This window comes from Pseudophryne corroboree, unplaced genomic scaffold, assembly GCF_028390025.1.
Source record: "Pseudophryne corroboree isolate aPseCor3 unplaced genomic scaffold, aPseCor3.hap2 scaffold_1143, whole genome shotgun sequence".
Lineage (NCBI taxonomy): Eukaryota > Metazoa > Chordata > Amphibia > Anura > Myobatrachidae > Pseudophryne > Pseudophryne corroboree.
This window is the reverse complement of record NW_026967768.1, coordinates 14,354-36,729: the sequence shown is the minus strand read 5'-3', so window position 1 is coordinate 36,729 and position 22,376 is coordinate 14,354. Positions and strand designations below refer to the sequence as shown.

General features: G+C 48.7%; 1 protein-coding gene across 1 annotated transcript in view; it reads left to right on the top strand.

Moving 5' to 3' along the window:
• LOC134990135 (shootin-1-like) overlaps positions 1–20,357 on the top strand; it is a gene marked incomplete at its 3' end in the record, with an annotated part of 145,169 nt that extends 124,812 nt beyond the window's left edge. The window contains exons 5-7 of the mRNA XM_063950650.1: positions 15,395–15,551; positions 17,710–17,807; positions 20,276–20,357. Of these exons, the coding sequence (XP_063806720.1) occupies positions 15,395–15,551; positions 17,710–17,807; positions 20,276–20,357 (337 nt within the window). The remainder of the gene's footprint in view (positions 1–15,394; positions 15,552–17,709; positions 17,808–20,275) is intronic.
• Positions 20,358–22,376: the final 2,019 nt, after the last annotated feature.

Sequence of the window (22,376 nt, the reverse complement as noted above, 5' to 3'; positions counted from 1 at the left end):
ATGATAGGCTGGGGAAGCTGTTACCGGTAGTATATCTGGGTGACCTCCTCCTATTGTCTTCATGGCTCGGGGAGTATGATAGGCTGGGGAAGCTGTTACCGGTAGTGTATCTGGGTGACCTCCTCCTATTGTCCTCATGGCTCGGGGAGTATGATAGGCTGGGGAAGCTGTTACCGGTAGTGTATCTGGGTGACCTCCTCCTATTGTCCTCATGGCTCGGGGAGTATGATAGGCTGGGGAAGCTGTTACCGGTAGTGTATCTGGGCGACCTCCTCCTATTGTCTTCATGGCTCGGGGAGTATGATAGGCTGGGGTAGCTGTTACCGGTAGTGTATCTGGGTGACCTCCTCCTATTGTCTTCATGTCTCGGGGAGTATGATAGGCTGGGGAAGCTGTTACCGGTAGTGTATCTGGGTGATGTCCTCCTATTGTCCTCATGGATTCGGGGAGTATGATAGGCTGGGGAAGCTGTTACCGGTAGTGTATCTGGGTGGCCTCCTCCTATTGTCCTCATGGCTCAGGGAGTATGATAGGCTGGGGAAGCTGTTACCGGTAGTGTATCTGGGTGACCTCCTCCTATTGTCCTCATGGCTCGGGGAGTATGATAGGCTGGGGAAGCTGTTACCGGTAGTGTATCTGGGTGATGTCCTCCTATTGTCTTCATGGCTCGGGGAGTAGGATAGGCTGGGGTAGCTGTTACCGGTAGTGTATCTGGGTGGCCTCCTCCTATTGTCCTCATGGCTCGGGGAGTATGATAGGCTGGGGAAGCTGTTACCGGTAATGTATCTGGGTGGCCTCCTCCTATTGTCCTCATGGCTCGGGGAGTATGATAGGCTGGGGAAGCTGTTACCGGTAGTGTATCTGGGTGACCTTTTCCTATTGTCCTCATGGCTACGGGAGTATGATAGGCTGGGGAAGCTGTTACCGGTAGTGTATATGTATGGCCCCCTCCTTTTGTTCTCATAGCTCGGCCAATCAGCACTAGAACATTCTTAGGACTAATCCAACCTGTGGCCAATCAGCATTAGAACATTCTTAGGACTAGACCAACCTGTGTCCAATCAGCATTAGATCATTCTTAGGACAACACCAACCTGTTGCCAATCAGAGCACTAGAACATTCATAGGACACCACCAACCTGTGGACAATCAGAGCACTAGAACATTCTCAGGATAATAACAACCTGTGGACAATCAGATCACTAGAACATTCATAGGACAACACCAACCTGTGGACAATCAGATCACTAGAACATTCATAGGACAACACCAACCTGTGGACAATCAGATCACTGGAACATTCATAGGACAACACCAACCTGTGGACAATCAAATCACTAGAACATTCATAGGACAACACCAACCTGTGGACAATCAGATCACTGGAACATTCATTGGACAACACCAACCTGTGGACAATCAGATCACTGGAACATTCATAGGACAACACCAACCTGTGGACAATCAGATCACTGGAACATTCATAGGACAACACCAACCTGTGGACAATCAAATCACTAGAACATTCATAGGACAACACCAACCTGTGGACAATCAGATCACTGGAACATTCATAGGACAACACCAACCTGTGGACAATCAGATCACTGGAACATTCATAGGACAACACCAACTTGTGGACAATTGGATCACTAGAACATTCATAGGACAACACCAACCTGTGGACAATCAGATCACTGGAACATTCATAGGACAACACCAACTTGTGGACAATTGGATCACTAGAACATTCATAGGACGACACCAACCTGTGGACAATCAGATCACTGGAACATTCATAGGACGACACCAACCTGTGGACAATCAAATCACTAGAACATTCATAGGACAACACCAACCTGTGGACAATCAGATCACTGGAACATTCATAGGACGACACCAACCTGTGGACAATCAGATCACTGGAACATTCATAGGACAACACCAACCTGTGGACAATCAGATCACTGGAACATTCATAGGACAACACCAACCTGTGGACAATCAGATCACTGGAACATTCATAGGACAACACCAACCTGTGGACAATCAGAGCACTGGAACATTCTAAGGACAACACCAACCTGTGGACAATCAGATCACTGGAACATTCATAGGACAACACCAACCTGTGGATAATCAGATCACTGGAACATTCATAGGACAACACCAACCTGCGGACAATCAGAGCACTGGAACATTCTAAGGACAACACCAACCTGTGGACAATCAGATCACTGGAACATTCATAGGACAACACCAACCTGTGGACAATCAGATCACTGGAACATTCATAGGACAACATCAACTTGTGGACAATCAGATCACTGGAACATTCATAGGACAACACCAACCTGTGGACAATCAGAGCACTGGAACATTCTAAGGACAACACCAACCTGTGGACAATCAGATCACTGGAACATTCATAGGACAACACCAACCTGTGGACAATCAGATCACTGGAACATTCATAGGACAACACCAACCTGCGGACAATCAGATCACTGGAACATTCTAAGGACAACACCAACCTGTGGACAGTCAGAGGATGACCATATTTACTGCACAACGTAATAGAATAAGCCGCTGTAAAATGTGTATAATAAATGGTGTTATATGTAGCTGGGCCCTGTAGCCTCAGCAGTGCGGAGTATATCGTCACCCCCGTATTGATAGTCTCCCCTGGGGCTGTTGGGGACAGGGTACTGGAGAACGGGTTACTCAGAGTCTTCTTGCTCTTTGGAGATGTATAGAGATAATCTCTTTCCTGGAAATGGTGCGTTGCCTTATTCCCGGATCCCAGATCTCTACACACGGCAGAGGCGCAGTGTAACAGTGATTGTTCTGCATATACAACTACACATTATGACATTTATATGTGGGGTGTCCTAATCAATCCCATTGATTCTGCGGTGGGTACAAGCGCCCCCCGCTGGATAAGTGCCATTGATTTTGAGTTGCAGCACAAACAGATCAGCCGGGAGATTTCTAATAATTTCCATGTTACATCAGTGATTGCTGGATATGGAAGTGTTTATTTCCCGTCCCGGTATTCCGCCATTCTGCATCGTCTTCCTGGGTTATAATAAATACACCGTGCTCCATTATGGTGGAGGGTTCCTTTTCTATAAGCCTGCGGAATATGTGCCGGTACTGTGTATAGGGGACATACAGCTGCTTTATAAAGTATATTCCTGACTGTGTAACCGCGGGCGTATAGTAAATGGCACGCAATCTGCAGAGAGGAGGAATATCCAGCGTTTCTCAATGAAATCGCCATTTCATTGTTTTCAATTGAACAGAGGCGATGAGGAAAACTGTCCATTTACCGCTGATTGTATGTGGAAGCAACAAGAGGCGGGGGGCAGGTCCACCCCCCTGCGCCGCTGATTACTGGCAGGCTGGTGATTTACCAAGCATGTCATTTTCTCTCCTCCGGCTCATCAGAGGCGTATTATTATTAGAGAGTGTTTTCATCACTCTGTTCTGTGTTTTGCTGGTGTAAAACGCATCTCGGCCACTTCAGCGGAAAATAGATTACAGCAATTTCCAAACAAATTTCATTAGTGATTGTGGCCCTGCTGCGGAGACGAGGCTGAAATCACGCCGGCCTTTCCTGCGTCTGCATGCATTAGCCGCTCTTTCTCCGCTCATTACTCCTCTTTGTTTAACGCAGCGCTTTAGAATTCCTGCAGATAGTGACGGGAGAGGGCTTATTGCCTATCCCTGGGCTCAGACGCAGCTGTAGGGTATAATACATACGTGTAACCCCACACCCTCATTACTCGCCCTCTTCCTCACCCAGAACTTTGTCACTGTCCAGTGTCCGCGCCCCCTGCAGTTCAGCAACCTGTGGGATTAATGACGCGTCCGCGTGCGGCCATCGCCTGATCAGTATCTAGTTCCTGTTCCTGCACTGAAACCTCAGCCAGGAACTGGTGTCTCCCCCGAGGCGTGAGGTGCTGCAGCTGTTAGTAAATCTGTCTCTGCTCATAATGAGGTTTCTTATGAAATTCATAGACCGCGACGCAAACGCCATACTATAAGTCAGTGAATCACGTTGCCCTAGACCAGGCATTCCCAACTGCGGTCCTCAAGGCACACCAACAGTGCAGGTGTTAGTGATATCCAGGCTGCAGTACAGATGGTTAAATCAAAATAACTGAGGTGCTAATTAAGTCTAACATATATATTGGTAGATGCTCAATTAGCTTAGTGATATCATTCAGGTGCTCGGAAGGGAGGGATATTTCTAAGCAAGAAAAAAAGCCATTTGTTTCCCCCAGCACCCTGAATGATAACCGTAACCAGATTTAAATTCCACATAATAATAGAATTCAGAGATCTTCGTTACACATATTTGCGCAAATGTGTGAATAAGCCTCAAAGCCGCATCAAGGCGTCTCTGTATATTTGGGGTCCCTAGCGCTATATCTAGGTGCAGAGTGTGGCACCCCAAAACACCAGCATAAGCCAGAAAGCCCAGCGTGGCATACCAGTGAAAAAACTACAGTGTTAATAAATTAGTATTTAGGAAGCCGAAGCTATAGAGAAAGTGATACAAAAATGAAATGCAATTAAAATAGAGAAATAGTGTTAATTTTTTTTTCTTGCTTAGAAATATCCCTCCCTTTCGAGCACCTGAATGATATCACTAAGCTAATTGAGCATCTACCAATATATATGTTTGTTGTGAGAGGCAGAGAGGTTCCTGCATTAGGAGGAGGTGCAGGCCCTGACATGCCACATGGAGCATTATGGGGTTGCTCCAAGGTAGGTAGCTCTTAGCTTAGACATATTGTAGTAAGGAGCCATTATCATGTGGCTCCTTGCTGGTTAATCTTAGACCCAGATTGGGGTAATGGAGGTGTGAGGTGTGGTGCCTCTGGACTGGCTGAGCTGGATGGCCTTAGTGTGGCATACCCTTACATTCTATTAACACTTTTCACTTATTCATTTTTTAACACTATTGCTCTATTTTAATTACATTTCATTTTTGTATCACTTTCTCTATAGCGTCGGCTTCCTAAATACTAATTTATTAACACTGTAGTTTTTTCACTGGTATGCCACGCTGGGCTTTCTGGCTTATGCTGGTGTTTTGGGGTGCCACACTCTGCACCTAGATATAGCGCTAGGGACCCCAAATATACAGAGACGCCTTGATGCGGCTTTGGGGCTTATTCACACATTTGTGCAAATATGTGTAACGAAGATCTCTGAATTCTATTATTATGTGGCATTTATATCTGGTTACGGTTATCATTCAGGGTGCTGGGGGAAACAAATGCCTTTTTTTCGTGCTAATTAAGTCACCTGTGCTCAAGCCTGGATAGCACTAAAACCTGCCCTGTTAGTGTGCCTTGAGGACCGTGGTTGGGAATGCCTGCCCTAGAGCATCAGATATTTTTGGGTGTAGTATGGTATGCCGGCAGCCGGGCTCCTGGCGACCAGCATACCGGCACCGTGGTGAGCGCAAATGAGCCCCTTGTGGGCTCGCTACGCTGTGGGCACGGTGGCGCGCTAAGCGTGCCACGCTATTTATTCTCCCTCCAGGAGGGTTGTGGACCCACACGAGGGAGAAAAACGGTCAGTATGCCGGCTGTCGGGATTCCGGTGCCGGGATACCGACAGTCGGCAACCTGAAGACCACCTGATATTTTTATGCCAAAAGTTTCTCATTGTGAAATGTAGAAAGAAATGTTACATCCAGTAATTGCGTTTACATGCCAGCCTTAGGCTCAGGTGTGTGGTAAAGAGTAAGACTTGCTTCTCTCTCCACATATTGTATGACTGGCAGCTGACAGCGCTGGTTTTACCTATTACATTGACCATACATAAGTTGAATTGGTCCTGGACCACCTACCTGAGGCTCCCCTGCCAGTGTCCTGAGGCTCCCCTGCCAGTGTCCTGAGGCTCCCCTGCCAGTGTCCTGAGGCTCCCCTGCCAGTGTCCTGAGGCTCCCCTGCCAGTGTCCTGAGGCTCCCCTGCCAGTGTCCTGAGGTGCCCCGGGTGCTGAGGCACACAGAAGAGATCTGAGGTATAAAGTCACCTGTGACCACCTGTATGTTACAGTGGTGTAAATCCCCAGGCCTTGTGCACAGACACCAATGTCTAATCCCCCCCGCAGTGCTTATTGCTGCTATTCCGCTAATTACAGTTATCACGACCTTTCCAATTAATCAATGAGGTTGGAGCAATTGGCAGAGTCACCAGGTGTGTGTATCCTGTGCTGTATTCTCTGAACCCCACAATAATAGTGACAGACAATCAGGTTCCAAGCTTGGTTATGGAAGATACTGTGTAACACACAATCCAAAAATATACTGGTCCCAACAAAACGTAACCCTAGCGTGTGTATACATGTGATAGCGAATATAGAGTGTAAGCTCACTGGGGCAGGGACTGGTGTGACTGATGCACTCTCTGTAATGTGTGTATACATGTGATAGCGAATATAGAGTGTAAGCTCACTGGGGCAGGGACTGATGTGACTGATACTCTCTCTGTAATGTATGTGTACATGTGATAGGGAATATAGAGTGTAAGCTCACTGGGGCAGAGGCTGATGTGACTGATACTCTCTGTAATGTGTGTGTACATGTGATAGGGAATATAGAGTGTAATCTCACTGGGGCAGGGACTGATGTGACTGATACTCTCTCTGTAATGTATGTGTACATGTGATAGGGAATATAGAGTGTAAGCTCACTGGGGCAGGGGCTGATGTGACTGATACTCTCTCTGTAATGTGTGTACATGTGATAGGGAATATAGAGTGTAAGCTCACTGGGGCAGAGGCTGATGTGACTGATACACTCTCTGTAATGTGTGTGTACATGTGATAGGGAATATAGAGTGTAAGCTCACTGAGGCAGGGGCTGATGTGACTGATACTCTCTGTAATGTGTGTGTACATGTGATAGGGAATATAGAGTGTAAGCTCACTGGGGCAGGGACTGATGTGACTGATACTCTCTCTGTAATGTGTGTGTACATGTGATAGGGAATATAGAGTGTAAGCTCACTGGGGCAGAGGCTGATGTGACTGATACTCTCTGTAATGTGTGTGTACATGTGATAGGGAATATAGAGTGTAAGCTCACTGGGGCAGAGGCTGATGTGACTGATACTCTCTCTGTAATGTGTGTGTACATGTGATAGGGAATATAGAGTGTAAGCTCACTGGGGCAGAGGCTGATGTGACTGATACACTCTCTGTAATGTGTGTGTACATGTGATAGGGAATATAGAGTGTAAGCTCACTGGGGCAGAGGCTGATGTGACTGATACTCTCTCTGTAATGTGTGTGTACATGTGATAGGGAATATAGAGTGTAAGCTCACTGGGGCAGGAGCTGGTGTGACTGATACACTCTCTGTAATGTGTGTACATGTGATAGGGAATATAGAGTGTAAGCTCACTGGGGCAGAGGCTGATGTGACTGATACTCTCTCTGTAATGTGTGTGTGTACATGTGATAGGGAATATAGAGTGTAAGCTCACTGGGGCAGGAGCTGGTGTGACTGATACACTCTCTGTAATGTGTGTACATGTGATAGGGAATATAGAGTGTAAGCTCACTGGGGCAGAGGCTGATGTGACTGATACTCTCTCTGTAATGTGTGTGTACATGTGATAGGGAATATAGAGTGTAAGATCACTGGGGCAGAGGCAGATGTGACTGATACTCTCTCTGTAATGTGTGTACATGTGATAGGGAATATAGAGTGTAAGCTCACTGGGGCAGGGACTGATGTGACTGATACACTCTGTAATGTATGTGTACATGTGATAGGGAATATAGAGTGTAAGCTCACTGGGGCAGAGGCTGATGTGACTGATACTCTCTCTGTAATGTGTGTATACATGTGATAGGGAATATAGAGTGTAAGCTCACTGGGGCAGAGGCTGAAGTGACTGATACTCTCTGTAATGTGTGTACATGTGATAGGGAATATAGAGTGTAAGCTCACTGGGGCAGGAGCTGGTGTGACTGATGCACTCTCTGTAATGTGTGTGTACATGTGATAGGGAATATAGAGTGTAAGCTCACTGGGGCAGGGACTGATGTGACTGATACTCTCTCTGTAATGTGTGTGTACAAGTGATAGGGAATATAGAGTGTAAGCTCACTGGGGCAGGGGCTGATGTGACTGATACACTCTCTGTAATGTGTGTGTACATGTGATAGGGAATATAGAGTGTAAGCTCACTGGGGCAGGGGCTGATGTGACTGATACACTCTCTGTAATGTGTGTACATGTGATAGGGAATATAGAGTGTAAGCTCACTGGGGCAGAGGCTGATGTGACGGATACTCTCTGTAATGTGTGTGTACATGTGATAGGGAATATAGAGTGTAAGCTCACTGGGGCAGAGGCAGATGTGACTGATACACTCTCTGTAATGTGTGTGTACATGTGATAGGGAATATAGAGTGTAAGCTCACTGGGGCAGAGGCAAATGTGACTGATACACTCTCTGTAATGTGTGTGTACATGTGATAGGGAATATAGAGTGTAAGCTCACTGGGGCAGAGGCTGATGTGACTGATACTCTCTCTGTAATGTGTGTGTACATGTGATAGGGAATATAGAGTGTAAGCTCACTGGGGCAGGGGCTGATGTGACTGATACTCTCTCTGTAATGTGTGTGTACATGTGATAGGGAATATAGAGTGTAAGCTCACTGGGGCAGGGACTGATGTGACTGATACTCTCTCTGTAATGTGTGTGTACAAGTGATAGGGAATATAGAGTGTAAGCTCACTGGGGCAGGGGCTGATGTGACTGATACACTCTCTGTAATGTGTGTGTACATGTGATAGGGAATATAGAGTGTAAGCTCACTGGGGCAGAGGCAGATGTGACTGATACACTCTCTGTAATGTGTGTGTACATGTGATAGGGAATATAGAGTGTAAGCTCACTGGGGCAGAGGCTGATGTGACTGATACTCTCTCTGTAATGTGTGTGTACATGTGATAGGGAATATAGAGTGTAAGCTCACTGGGGCAGGAGCTGGTGTGACTGATACACTCTCTGTAATGTGTGTACATGTGATAGGGAATATAGAGTGTAAGCTCACTGGGGCAGGAGCTGGTGTGACTGATGCACTCTCTGTAATGTGTGTGTACATGTGATAGGGAATATAGAGTGTAAGCTCACTGGGGCAGGGACTGATGTGACTGATACTCTCTCTGTAATGTGTGTGTACAAGTGATAGGGAATATAGAGTGTAAGCTCACTGGGGCAGGGACTGATGTGACTGATACTCTCTCTGTAATGTGTGTGTACATGTGATAGGGAATATAGAGTGTAAGCTCACTGGGGCAGAGGCTGATGTGACTGATACTCTCTCTGTAATGTGTGTGTACATGTGATAGGGAATATAGAGTGTAAGCTCACTGGGGCAGAGGCTGATGTGACTGATACTCTCTCTGTAATGTGTGTACATGTGATAGGGAATATAGAGTGTAAGCTCACTGGGGCAGAGGCTGATGTGACTGATACTCTCTCTGTAATGTGTGTGTACATGTGATAGGGAATATAGAGTGTAAGCTCACTGGGGCAGGGGCTGATGTGACTGATACTCTCTCTGTAATGTGTGTGTACATGTGATAGGGAATATAGAGTGTAAGATCACTGGGGCAGAGGCTGATGTGACTGATACACTCTCTGTAATGTGTGTGTACATGTGATAGGGAATATAGAGTGTAAGCTCACTGGGGCAGGGACTGATGTGACTGATACTCTCTGTAATGTGTGTGTACATGTGATAGGGAATATAGAGTGTAAGCTCACTGGGGCAGAGGCTGATGTGACTGATACACTCTCTGTAATGTGTGTGTACATGTGATAGGGAATATAGAGTGTAAGCTCACTGGGGCAGGAGCTGGTGTGACTGATACACTCTCTGTAATGTGTGTGTACATGTGATAGCGAATATAGAGTGTAAGCTCACTGGGGCAGAGGCTGATGTGACTGATACACTCTCTGTAATGTGTGTGTACATGTGATAGGGAATATAGAGTGTAAGCTCACTGGGGCAGGGGCTGATGTGACTGATACTCTCTCTGTAATGTGTGTGTACATGTGATAGGGAATATAGAGTGTAAGCTCACTGGGGCAGGAGCTGGTGTGACTGATACACTCTCTGTAATGTGTGTACATGTGATAGGGAATATAGAGTGTAAGCTCACTGGGGCAGGAGCTGGTGTGACTGATACACTCTCTGTAATGTGTGTACATGTGATAGGGAATATAGAGTGTAAGCTCACTGGGGCAGGAGCTGGTGTGACTGATGCACTCTCTGTAATGTGTGTGTACATGTGATAGGGAATATAGAGTGTAAGCTCACTGGGGCAGGGACTGATGTGACTGATACTCTCTCTGTAATGTGTGTGTACAAGTGATAGGGAATATAGAGTGTAAGCTCACTGGGGCAGGGACTGATGTGACTGATACTCTCTCTGTAATGTGTGTGTACATGTGATAGGGAATATAGAGTGTAAGCTCACTGGGGCAGAGGCTGATGTGACTGATACTCTCTCTGTAATGTGTGTGTACATGTGATAGGGAATATAGAGTGTAAGCTCACTGGGGCAGAGGCTGATGTGACTGATACTCTCTCTGTAATGTGTGTACATGTGATAGGGAATATAGAGTGTAAGCTCACTGGGGCAGAGGCTGATGTGACTGATACTCTCTCTGTAATGTGTGTGTACATGTGATAGGGAATATAGAGTGTAAGCTCACTGGGGCAGGGGCTGATGTGACTGATACTCTCTCTGTAATGTGTGTGTACATGTGATAGGGAATATAGAGTGTAAGATCACTGGGGCAGAGGCTGATGTGACTGATACACTCTCTGTAATGTGTGTGTACATGTGATAGGGAATATAGAGTGTAAGCTCACTGGGGCAGGGACTGATGTGACTGATACTCTCTGTAATGTGTGTGTACATGTGATAGGGAATATAGAGTGTAAGCTCACTGGGGCAGAGGCTGATGTGACTGATACACTCTCTGTAATGTGTGTGTACATGTGATAGGGAATATAGAGTGTAAGCTCACTGGGGCAGGAGCTGGTGTGACTGATACACTCTCTGTAATGTGTGTGTACATGTGATAGCGAATATAGAGTGTAAGCTCACTGGGGCAGAGGCTGATGTGACTGATACTCTCTCTGTAATGTGTGTGTACATGTGATAGGGAATATAGAGTGTAAGCTCACTGGGGCAGGGGCTGATGTGACTGATACACTCTGTAATGTGTGTGTACATGTGATAGGGAATATAGAGTGTAAGCTCACTGGGGCAGGGGCTGATGTGACTGATACTCTCTCTGTAATGTGTGTGTACATGTGATAGGGAATATAGAGTGTAAGCTCACTGGGGCAGAGGCTGATGTGACTGATACTCTCTGTAATGTGTGTACATGTGATAGGGAATATAGAGTGTAAGCTCACTGGGGCAGAGGCTGATGTGACTGATACACTCTGTAATGTGTGTGTACATGTGATAGGGAATATAGAGTGTAAGCTCACTGGGGCAGAGACTGATGTGACTGATACTCTCTCTGTAATGTGTGTGTGTACATGTGATAGGGAATATAGAGTGTAAGCTCACTGGGGCAGAGGCTGATGTGACTGATACTCTCTGTAATGTGTGTACATGTGATAGGGAATATAGAGTGTAAGCTCACTGGGGCAGAGGCTGATGTGACTGATACTCTCTGTAATGTGTGTACATGTGATAGGGAATATAGAGTGTAAGCTCACTGGGGCAGAGGCTGATGTGACTGATACTCTCTGTAATGTGTGTGTACATGTGATAGGGAATATAGAGTGTAAGCTCACTGGGGCAGAGGCTGATGTGACTGATACTCTCTGTAATGTGTGTGTACATGTGATAGGGAATATAGAGTGTAAGCTCACTGGGGCAGAGGCTGATGTGACTGATACTCTCTCTGTAATGTGTGTGTACATGTGATAGGGAATATAGAGTGTAAGCTCACTGGGGCAGAGGCTGATGTGACTGATACTCTCTCTGTAATGTGTGTGTACATGTGATAGGGAATATAGAGTGTAAGCTCACTGGGGCAGGAGCTGGTGTGACTGATACTCTCTCTGTAATGTGTGTGTGTGTGTGTGTGTACATGTGATAGCGAATATAGAGTGTAAGCTCACTGGGGCAGGAGCTGGTGTGACTGATACTCTCTCTGTAATGTGTGTGTACATGTGATAGGGAATATAGAGTGTAAGCTCACTGGGGCAGGGACTGATGTGACTGATACTCTCTGTAATGTGTGTGTACATGTGATAGGGAATATAGAGTGTAAGCTCACTGGGGCAGAGGCTGATGTGACTGATACACTCTCTGTAATGTGTGTGTACATGTGATAGGGAATATAGAGTGTAAGCTCACTGGGGCAGGAGCTGATGTGACTGATACTCTCTGTAATGTGTGTGTACATGTGATAGGGAATATAGAGTGTAAGCTCACTGGGGCAGAGGCTGATGTGACTGATACACTCTCTGTAATGTGTGTGTACATGTGATAGGGAATATAGAGTGTAAGCTCACTGGGGCAGAGGCTGATGTGACTGATACTCTCTGTAATGTGTGTGTACATGTGATAGGGAATATAGAGTGTAAGCTCACTGGGGCAGAGGCTGATGTGACTGATACTCTCTCTGTAATGTGTGTGTACATGTGATAGGGAATATAGAGTGTAAGCTCACTGGGGCAGAGGCTGATGTGACTGATACACTCTCTGTAATGTGTGTGTACATGTGATAGGGAATATAGAGTGTAAGCTCACTGGGGCAGAGGCTGATGTGACTGATACTCTCTCTGTAATGTGTGTGTACATGTGATAGGGAATATAGAGTGTAAGCTCACTGGGGCAGAGGCTGATGTGACTGATACTCTCTCTGTAATGTGTGTACATGTGATAGGGAATATAGAGTGTAAGCTCACTGGGGCAGAGGCTGATGTGACTGATAATCTCTGTAATGTGTGTGTACATGTGATAGGGAATATAGAGTGTAAGCTCACTGGGGCAGGAGCTGATGTGACTGATACACTCTCTGTAATGTGTGTGTACATGTGATAGGGAATATAGAGTGTAAGCTCACTGGGGCAGGGGCTGATGTGACTGATACTCTCTCTGTAATGTGTGTGTACATGTGATAGGGAATATAGAGTGTAAGCTCACTGGGGCAGGAGCTGGTGTGACTGATACTCTCTCTGTAATGTGTGTGTACATGTGATAGGGAATATAGAGTGTAAGCTCACTGGGGCAGAGGCTGATGTGACTGATACTCTCTGTAATGTGTGTGTACATGTGATAGGGAATATAGAGTGTAAGCTCACTGGGGCAGAGGCTGATGTGACTGATACACTCTCTGTAATGTGTGTGTACATGTGATAGGGAATATAGAGTGTAAGCTCACTGGGGCAGAGGCTGATGTGACTGATACTCTCTCTGTAATGTGTGTGTACATGTGATAGGGAATATAGAGTGTAAGCTCACTGGGGCAGAGGCTGATGTGACTGATACTCTCTCTGTAATGTGTGTGTACATGTGATAGGGAATATAGAGTGTAAGCTCACTGGGGCAGAGGTTGATGTGACTGATACTCTCTCTGTAATGTGTGTACATGTGATAGGGAATATAGAGTGTAAGCTCACTGGGGCAGAGGCTGATGTGACTGATACTCTCTGTAATGTGTGTGTACATGTGATAGGGAATATAGAGTGTAAGCTCACTGGGGCAGGAGCTGATGTGACTGATACACTCTCTGTAATGTGTGTGTACATGTGATAGGGAATATAGAGTGTAAGCTCACTGGGGCAGGAGCTGGTGTGACTGATACTCTCTCTGTAATGTGTGTGTACATGTGATAGGGAATATAGAGTGTAAGCTCACTGGGGCAGAGGCTGATGTGACTGATACTCTCTGTAATGTGTGTGTACATGTGATAGGGAATATAGAGTGTAAGCTCACTGGGGCAGAGGCTGATGTGACTGATACACTCTCTGTAATGTGTGTACATGTGATAGGGAATATAGAGTGTAAGCTCACTGGGGCAGAGGCTGATGTGACTGATACTCTCTGTAATGTGTGTGTACATGTGATAGGGAATATAGAGTGTAAGCTCACTGGGGCAGAGGCTGATGTGACTGATACTCTCTCTGTAATGTGTGTGTACATGTGATAGGGAATATAGAGTGTAAGCTCACTGGGGCAGAGGCTGATGTGACTGATACTCTCTCTGTAATGTGTGTGTACATGTGATAGGGAATATAGAGTGTAAGCTCACTGGGGCAGGGGCTGATGTGACTGATACTCTCTCTGTAATGTGTGTGTGTGTGTGTGTGTGTGTGTGTGTGTGCGTGTGTGTGCGTGTGTGTGTGTGTGTGTGTGTACATGTGATAGGGAATATAGAGTGTAAGCTCACTGGGGCAGGAGCTGGTGTGACTGATACTCTCTCTGTAATGTGTGTGTACATGTGATAGCGAATATAGAGTGTAAGCTCACTGGGGCAGGAGCTGGTGTGACTGATACTCTCTCTGTAATGTGTGTGTGTGTGTGTGTGTGTGTACATGTGATAGCGAATATAGAGTGTAAGCTCACTGGGGCAGGAGCTGGTGTGACTGATACTCTCTCTGTAATGTGTGTGTACATGTGATAGGGAATATAGAGTGTATGCTCACTGGGGCAGGGACTGATGTGAATGGCCAGGTATTCTCTGTACAGCGCTGCGGAATATGTGTGCGCTATATAAATAACTGGTAATATATACGGCCCTTGCAGAGAACCATTCTCACAACACGCGGGGGCTCCGGCTATTAGACCAGACTCGTAGACGTTCCCAGTAGCCGGTCTGAGCCGCGCGTTACAGGACCTTTATTCTATACGGCGATGGTATCATGCAGGTTATTGCGTCAGGCTGAATTCCCCTGCAGATCGTTAGCTCGCTGTGTACGACATTAATATACATAGAGATTACTGAGCAGTCACTTAGATTTCTCAGTCTGGCCGGAGACATACTCAGTGTCACTATATCCCCAGCATGTCGTCTCTGGGCCGGCCTGTAATGAGCACAAGGCTCGGAGTCTGTGGGTGGAATTGTTCTGTGAGAATGTCACTCTCCCACTCCACGGTCACAGATCCTGCGCAGACCACAGGGGGAGATAATATACTGATTGCTGGCAGGACACAGGACTATGTAACTGACCGTTATATTATTATTGTAGGGCAATGCGTCCTGCAGGTCTGGCTCCACAGTCCGGTCACCCCGCCGCTGGGGGGGGGCACTGCTTATAAAATGCTCTTTGTTGGAAGTGACCACTCGGCTCATTGTGTCATTATTCCCTCTAGCTGAACAAGGAGAACAAGAACCTGAAACGAATCAGCATGCTGTATATGGCCAAGCTGGGCCCGGACGTCATCACTGAGGAGATAAACCTGGATGAGCCATCCACTGAGGGGGACGCTGGGGTCTGCACCTCTCTGGCCTGTCAGCAGAAATTGAAAGGTAAGTGACAGTCCCTGGTGACCATCAGCCCTACAGGGCGAGCTGCCCGTCATGGTGGGGCTCATCCAGTGTCCCTGGCGGCTGGCTCTGTACGCCTCATCTAATGTCCCTGGCGGCTGGCTCTGTACACCTCATCCAGTGTCCCTGGCGGCTGGCTCTGTGCACCTCATCCAGTGTCCCTGGCGGCTGGCTCTGTGCGCCTCATCCAGTGTCCCTGGCGGCTGGCTCTGTACACCTCATCCAGTGTCCCTGGCGGCTGGCTCTGTGCACCTCATCCAGTGTCCCTGGCGGCTGGCTCTGTACGCCTCATCCAGTGTCCCTGGCGGCTGGCTCTGTACGCCTCATCTAGTGTCCCTGGCGGCTGGCTCTGTACACCTCATCCAGTGTCCCTGGCGGCTGGCTCTGTACACCTCATCCAGTGTCCCTGGCGGCTGGCTCTGTACGCCTCATCTAGTGTCCCTGGCGGCTGGCTCTGTACTCCTCATCTAGTGTCCCTGGCGGCTGGCTCTGTACTCCTCATCTAGTGTCCCTGGCGGCTGGCTCTGTACACCTCATCTAGTGTCCCTGGCGGCTGGCTCTGTACGCCTCATCTAGTGTCCCTGGCGGCTGGCTCTGTACGCCTCATCCAGTGTCCCTGGCGGCTGGCTCTGTACGCCTCATCCAGTGTCCCTGGCGGCTGGCTCTGTACGCCTCATCTAGTGTCCCTGGCGGCTGGCTCTGTACGGCTCATCTAGTGTCCCTGGCGGCTGGCTCTGTACGCCTCATCTAGTGTCCCTGGCGGCTGGCTCTGTACACCTCATCTAGTGTCCCTGGCGGCTGGCTCTGTACACCTCAACCAGTGTCCCTGGCGGCTGGCTCTGTACACCTCATCCAGTGTCCCTGGCGGCTGGCTCTGTACGCCTCATCCAGTGTCCCTGGCGGCTGGCTCTGTACTCCTCATCTAGTGTCCCTGGCGGCTGGCTCTGTACACCTCATCTAGTGTCCCTGGCGGCTGGCTCTGTACACCTCATCCAGTGTCCCTGGCGGCTGGCTCTGTACACCTCATCCAGTGTCCCTGGCGGCTGGCTCTGTACACCTCATCCAGTGTCCCTGGCGGCTGGCTCTGTACACCTCATCCAGTGTCCCTGGCGGCTGGCTCTGTACACCTCATCCAGTGTCCCTGGCGGCTGGCTCTGTACACCTCATCCAGTGTCCCTGGCGGCTGGCTCTGTACACCTCATCCAGTGTCCCTGGCGGCTGGCTCTGTACACCTCATCCAGTGTCCCTGGCGGCTGGCTCTGTACGCCTCATCCAGTGTCCCTGGCGGCTGGCTCTGTACGCCTCATCTAGTGTCCCTGGCGGCTGGCTCTGTACACCTCATCTAGTGTCCCTGGCGGCTGGCTCTGTACGCCTCATCTAGTGTCCCTGGCGGCTGGCTCTGTACGCCTCATCTAGTGTCCCTGGCGGCTGGCTCTGTACACCTCATCCAGTGTCCCTGGCGGCTGGCTCTGTACGCCTCATCTAGTGTCCCTGGCGGCTGGCTCTGTACACCTCATCTAGTGTCCCTGGCGACTGGCTCTGTACACATCATCCAGTGTCCCTGGCGGCTGGCTCTGTACATGGCTGGAAGTAATGATTAAGAAATTTAAGTGACTTTAGTTTGCAGAAAGCCTGACATTCATCAATTATAGGACAGATGTATTTTCTCTAGTTTAGCCAGGGCCTGATTAGAATGGGAATAGCCTGGGCCTCTCAATGTCACTGATCCTTAGGCAGGAGCCTAGTTTGTCTAATGGTTGATCTGGGTTGGGGTCATATTCTTCTGTCTCTGTCAGTCAGGGACTCGTCGTGTGTATAGAGGGTGATTGTGATATAGCTCATGTAATATTCACACATCGGACGTGCCTGGATTACAAGGAGGAAACAGGCAGCGTCGTACTGTGATGTCACCAAGCTACAAAACGCGTCAGCACACTGCGACCTTCTCTAGAAACCCTGGGGCTGTGACAGTAGTGATTAATAGTGAGTACATGTGTAATTCCGCCTGTCTGCCATAGTAATAGCATTGCGCTAGTCCTGGACATCTACCACTACCCACTGACGGGTCCTGTAACGTCACATCCGAGAGCCGCCCATGTCTGGCTGGAGAGATCTCATATTATTTATTCTTACTCAACAGAACTTCAGGAACAAATTCTTTCTGTAGAGGAGAAGAAGAAAACCGTGAGCATAGAACTGGAGGATCTGCGCTCCAAACTACTGGATCTAATAAGCGAGGTACATTATAATGGGCAATACTGGATTTAATGAGTGAGGTACAGTATAATGGGCAATACTGTATCTAATGAGTAAGGTACAGTATAATGGGCAATGCTGTATCTAATACGTGAGGTACAGTATAATGGGCAATACTGGATCTAATAAGTGAGGTACAGTATAATGGGCAATGCTGTATCTAATACGTGAGGTACATTATAATGGGCAATACTGGATCTAATAAGTGAGGTACAGTATAATGGGCAATGCTGTATCTAATACGTGAGGTACAGTATAATGGGCAATACTGGATCTAATAAGTGAGGTACATTATAATGGCCAATGCTGGATCTAATAAGTGAGGTACATTATAATGGGCAATACTGGATTTAATGAGTGATGTACAGTATAATGGGCAATACTGTATCTAATGAGTAAGGTACATTATAATGGGCAATACTGGATCTAATAAGTGAGGTACAGTATAATGGGCAATACTGGATCTAATGAGTGAGGTACATTATAATGGGCAATACTGGATCTAATAAGTGAGGTACATTATAATGGGCAATACTGGATCTAATAAGTGAGGTACAGTATAATAGGCAATACTGGATCTAATAAGTGAGGTACAGTATAATGGGCAATGCTGGATCTAATAGGTGAGGTACATTATAATGGGCAGTACTGTATCTAATGAGTAAGGTACATTATAATGGGCAATACTGGATCTAATAAGTGAGGTACAGTATAATGGGCAATACTGGATCTAATAGGTGAGGTACATTATAATGGGCAGTACTGTATCTAATGAGTAAGGTACATTATAATGGGCAATACTGGATCTAATAAGTGAGGTACAGTATAATGGGCAATACTGGATCTAATAGGTGAGGTACATTATAATGGGCAGTACTGTATCTAATGAGTAAGGTACATTATAATGGGCAATACTGGATCTAATAAGTGAGGTACAGTATAATGGGCAGTACTGGATCTAATGAGTAAGGTACATTATAATGGGCAATACTGGATCTAATAAGTGAGGTACATTATAATGGCCAATGCTGTATCTAATAAGTGAGGTACATTATAATGGGCAATGCTGTATCTAATACGTGAGGTACAGTATAATGGGCAATACTGGATCTAATAAGTGAGGTACAGTATAATGGGCAATACTGGATCTAATAAGTGAGGTACATTATAATGGCCAATGCTGTATCTAATAAGTGAGGTACATTATAATGGGCAATGCTGTATATGCTTATATACCGTTTCATCTTCCTCCCCTTACCTCCCCCTCCCCTCCCATTCCCTCCCCTCCCCTTCCCTTCCCCTCCCCTTCCCTCCCCTTCCCCTCCCCTCCCCTTCCCTCCCCTCCCCTTCCCTTCCCCTTCCCTCCCCTCCCCTCCCCTTCCCCTCCCCTCCCCTCCCCTCCCCTTCCCCTCCCCTCCCCTTCCCTTCCCTCCCCTCCCCTCCCCTCCCCTTCCCTTCCCCTCCCCTTCCCTTCCCTCCCCTCCCCTTCCCCTCCCCTCCCCTTCCCCTCCCCTTCCCCTCCCCTTCCCCTCCCCTCCCTCCCCTCCCCTTCCCCTCCCCTTCCCCTCCCCTTCCCTTCCCCTCCCCTCCCCTTCCCCTCCCCTTCCCCTCCCCTTCCCTTCCCCTCCCCTTCCCTTCCCCTTCCCTTCCCCTTCCCTTCCCCTTCCTCCCCTTCCCTTCCCCTTCCCCTCCCCTCCCTCCCCCTCCCTCCCCTTCCCCTCCCCCTTATATACCGTTTCATCTTCCTCCCCTTACCTCCCCCTCCCCTCCCATTCCCTCCCCTCCCCTCCCCTTCCCTTCCCCTCCCCTTCCCCTTCCCCTCCCCTCCCCTTCCCCTCCCCCTCCCCTCCCTCCCCTCCCCTTCCCCTTCCCTTCCCCTCCCCTTCCCTTCCCCTTCCCTTCCCCTTCCTCCCCTTCCCTTCCCCTTCCCTTCCCCTCCCTCCCCTCCCCCTCCCCTCCCTCCCCTCCCCTTCCCCTCCCCTCCCTCCCCTTCCCCTTCCCTTCCCCTCCCCTTCCCTTCCCCTCCCCTTCCCCTCCCCTTCCCTTCCCCTTCCCTTCCCCTTCCTCCCCTTCCCTTCCCCTTCCCTTCCCCTCCCTCCCCTCCCCCTCCCCTCCCTCCCCTCCCCCTCCCCTACCCTCCCCTTCCCCCCCCTCCCTCCCCTTCCCCTCCCCTCCCCCTCCCCTTCCCTTCCCTCCCCCTCCCCTTCCCTTTCCTCCCCTTCCCTTCCCCTCCCCTCCCCGCCCCGCCCTCCCCTCCCTCCTCTCTATTGGCGTGCCGCTTATAGTGTGATAGGGAGTACTGGGACTAAGTTTATACTGTGATAGGATGTATTGGTTTATATGCCAGCAGTACTGCCCTACCACCAGAGGCCCCCCCACACTGTACACATAATACGTAGGGATAGACTCCTATAATAAGTGACAATCTGCTGTTCTGTTCTTCCATTCAGGTGAACGTCACGAAGAAGGAAAATGTAATGCTGAATAAAGAAGTGTTTGATCAGCGTAAACTTCTTGAAAAGTACAACAGAGGTGAGATGCGCCATTGTGTGTATGATGGGTGGAACATGGTGATACATGGCGGCAGGGAGGCGGGTGTCACATGATGCCGCGCTGTGCGCTAATCGCTGTGTTATACTAAGGCCTCTGTGTTTTCTACATTGTATCATCGCCATAGTATTAGACGTGTGACTCTTGTGCATCTGTTCCCCACACTCAGTATACTGTCACGGAGACGCTGCGGCCTGTTCTGGTGTGACGCGCACCGGCTGGGCGCACTAGCTGGTACATAGATATGAAGCATCTTATTGGTCCTTTCACAGGCTCTCTCTGAGTAACGAGGGTAACGACACCTCTCAGCGTGTACACTATCAGTAGTATGGCCGCCGTACAGATTATTATTCCACATACGTGTGTAAGCGTGTCCCAGCAGTACAGTGAGCCCTCTGTCCCGGCATAGGAGTAATCCGTGACCCTCGGATGTGAATATCACCCACTGGAGTGCGCCTGTCCTCGTTACTCACATCTTCAGTTCAGCAAAAATCGCCATCTTTGGTGGACGTGATTGGCCGGCCGGATCGCTGCTCATCTCTATCGTCTGTCGTGCTGTTATCAGAGCTCGTGCACCAAACCCAAACCTATTACCGTGCCATGGCGTTATCACTGCTGATGTGCCCGTTATCCGCAGAGATCTGATCACACTGCGCACCGCAACATGTGACCTTCCTTCCGCCAGTGCCGCCATCTTACCCCTGAAGCTGGGACAGTACAGTCACTATCACCCATCAGTACCAGTATTATAGCAGCGCTGTGTGACTCCTGTGCCCGTGTGACTGTACGCAGGACGTCTCCTGGATCAGGGGTACAGTCACTATCACCCATCAGTGCCAGTATTATAGCAGTGCTGTGTGACTCCTGTGCCCGTGTGACTGTACGCAGGACGTCTCCTGGATCAGGGGTACAGTCACTATCACCCATCAGTGCCAGTATTATAGCAGTGCTGTGTGACTCCTGTGCCCGTGTGACTGTACGCAGGACGTCTCCTGGATCAGGGGTACAGTCACTATCACCCATCAGTGCCAGTATTATAGCAGCGCTGTGTGACTCCTGTACCCGTGTGACTGTACGCAGGACGTCTCCTGGATCAGGGGTACAGTCACTATCACCCATCAGTGCCAGTATTATAGCAGCACTGTGTGACTCCTGTGCCCGTGTGACTGTACGCAGGACTCCTCCTGGATCAGGGGTACAGTCACTATCACCCATCAGTGCCAGTATTATAGCAGTGCTGTGTGACTCCTGTGCCCGTGTGACTGTACGCAGGACGTCTCCTGGATCAGGGGTACAGTCACTATCACCCATCAGTGCCAGTATTATAGCAGCGCTGTGTGACTCCTGTGCCCGTGTGACTGTATGCAGGACGTCTCCTGGATCAGGGGTACAGTCACTATCACCCATCAGTGCCAGTATTATAGCAGTGCTGTGTGACTCCTGTGCCCGTGTGACTGTACGCAGGACGCCTCCTGGATCAGGGGTACAGTCACTATCACCCATCAGTGCCAGTATTATAGCAGCGCTGTGTGACTCCTGTGCCCGTGTGACTGTACGCAGGACTCCTCCTGGATCAGGGGTACAGTCACTATCACCCATCAGTACCAGTATTATAGCAGCGCTGTGTGACTCCTGTGCCCGTGTGACTGTACGCAGGACGTCTCCTGGATCAGGGTACAGTCACTATCACCCATCAGTGCCAGTATTATAGCAGCGCTGTGTGACTCCTGTGCCCGTGTGACTGTACGCAGGACGTCTCCTGGATCAGGGGTACAGTCACTATCACCCATCAGTGCCAGTATTATAGCAGCGCTGTGTGACTCCTGTGCCCGTGTGACTGTACGCAGGACGTCTCCTGGATCAGGGGTACAGTCACTATCACCCATCAGTACCAGTATTATAGCAGTGCTGTGTGACTCCTGTGCCCGTGTGACTGTACGCAGGACGTCTCCTGGATCAGGGGTACAGTCACTATCACCCATCAGTGCCAGTATTATAGCA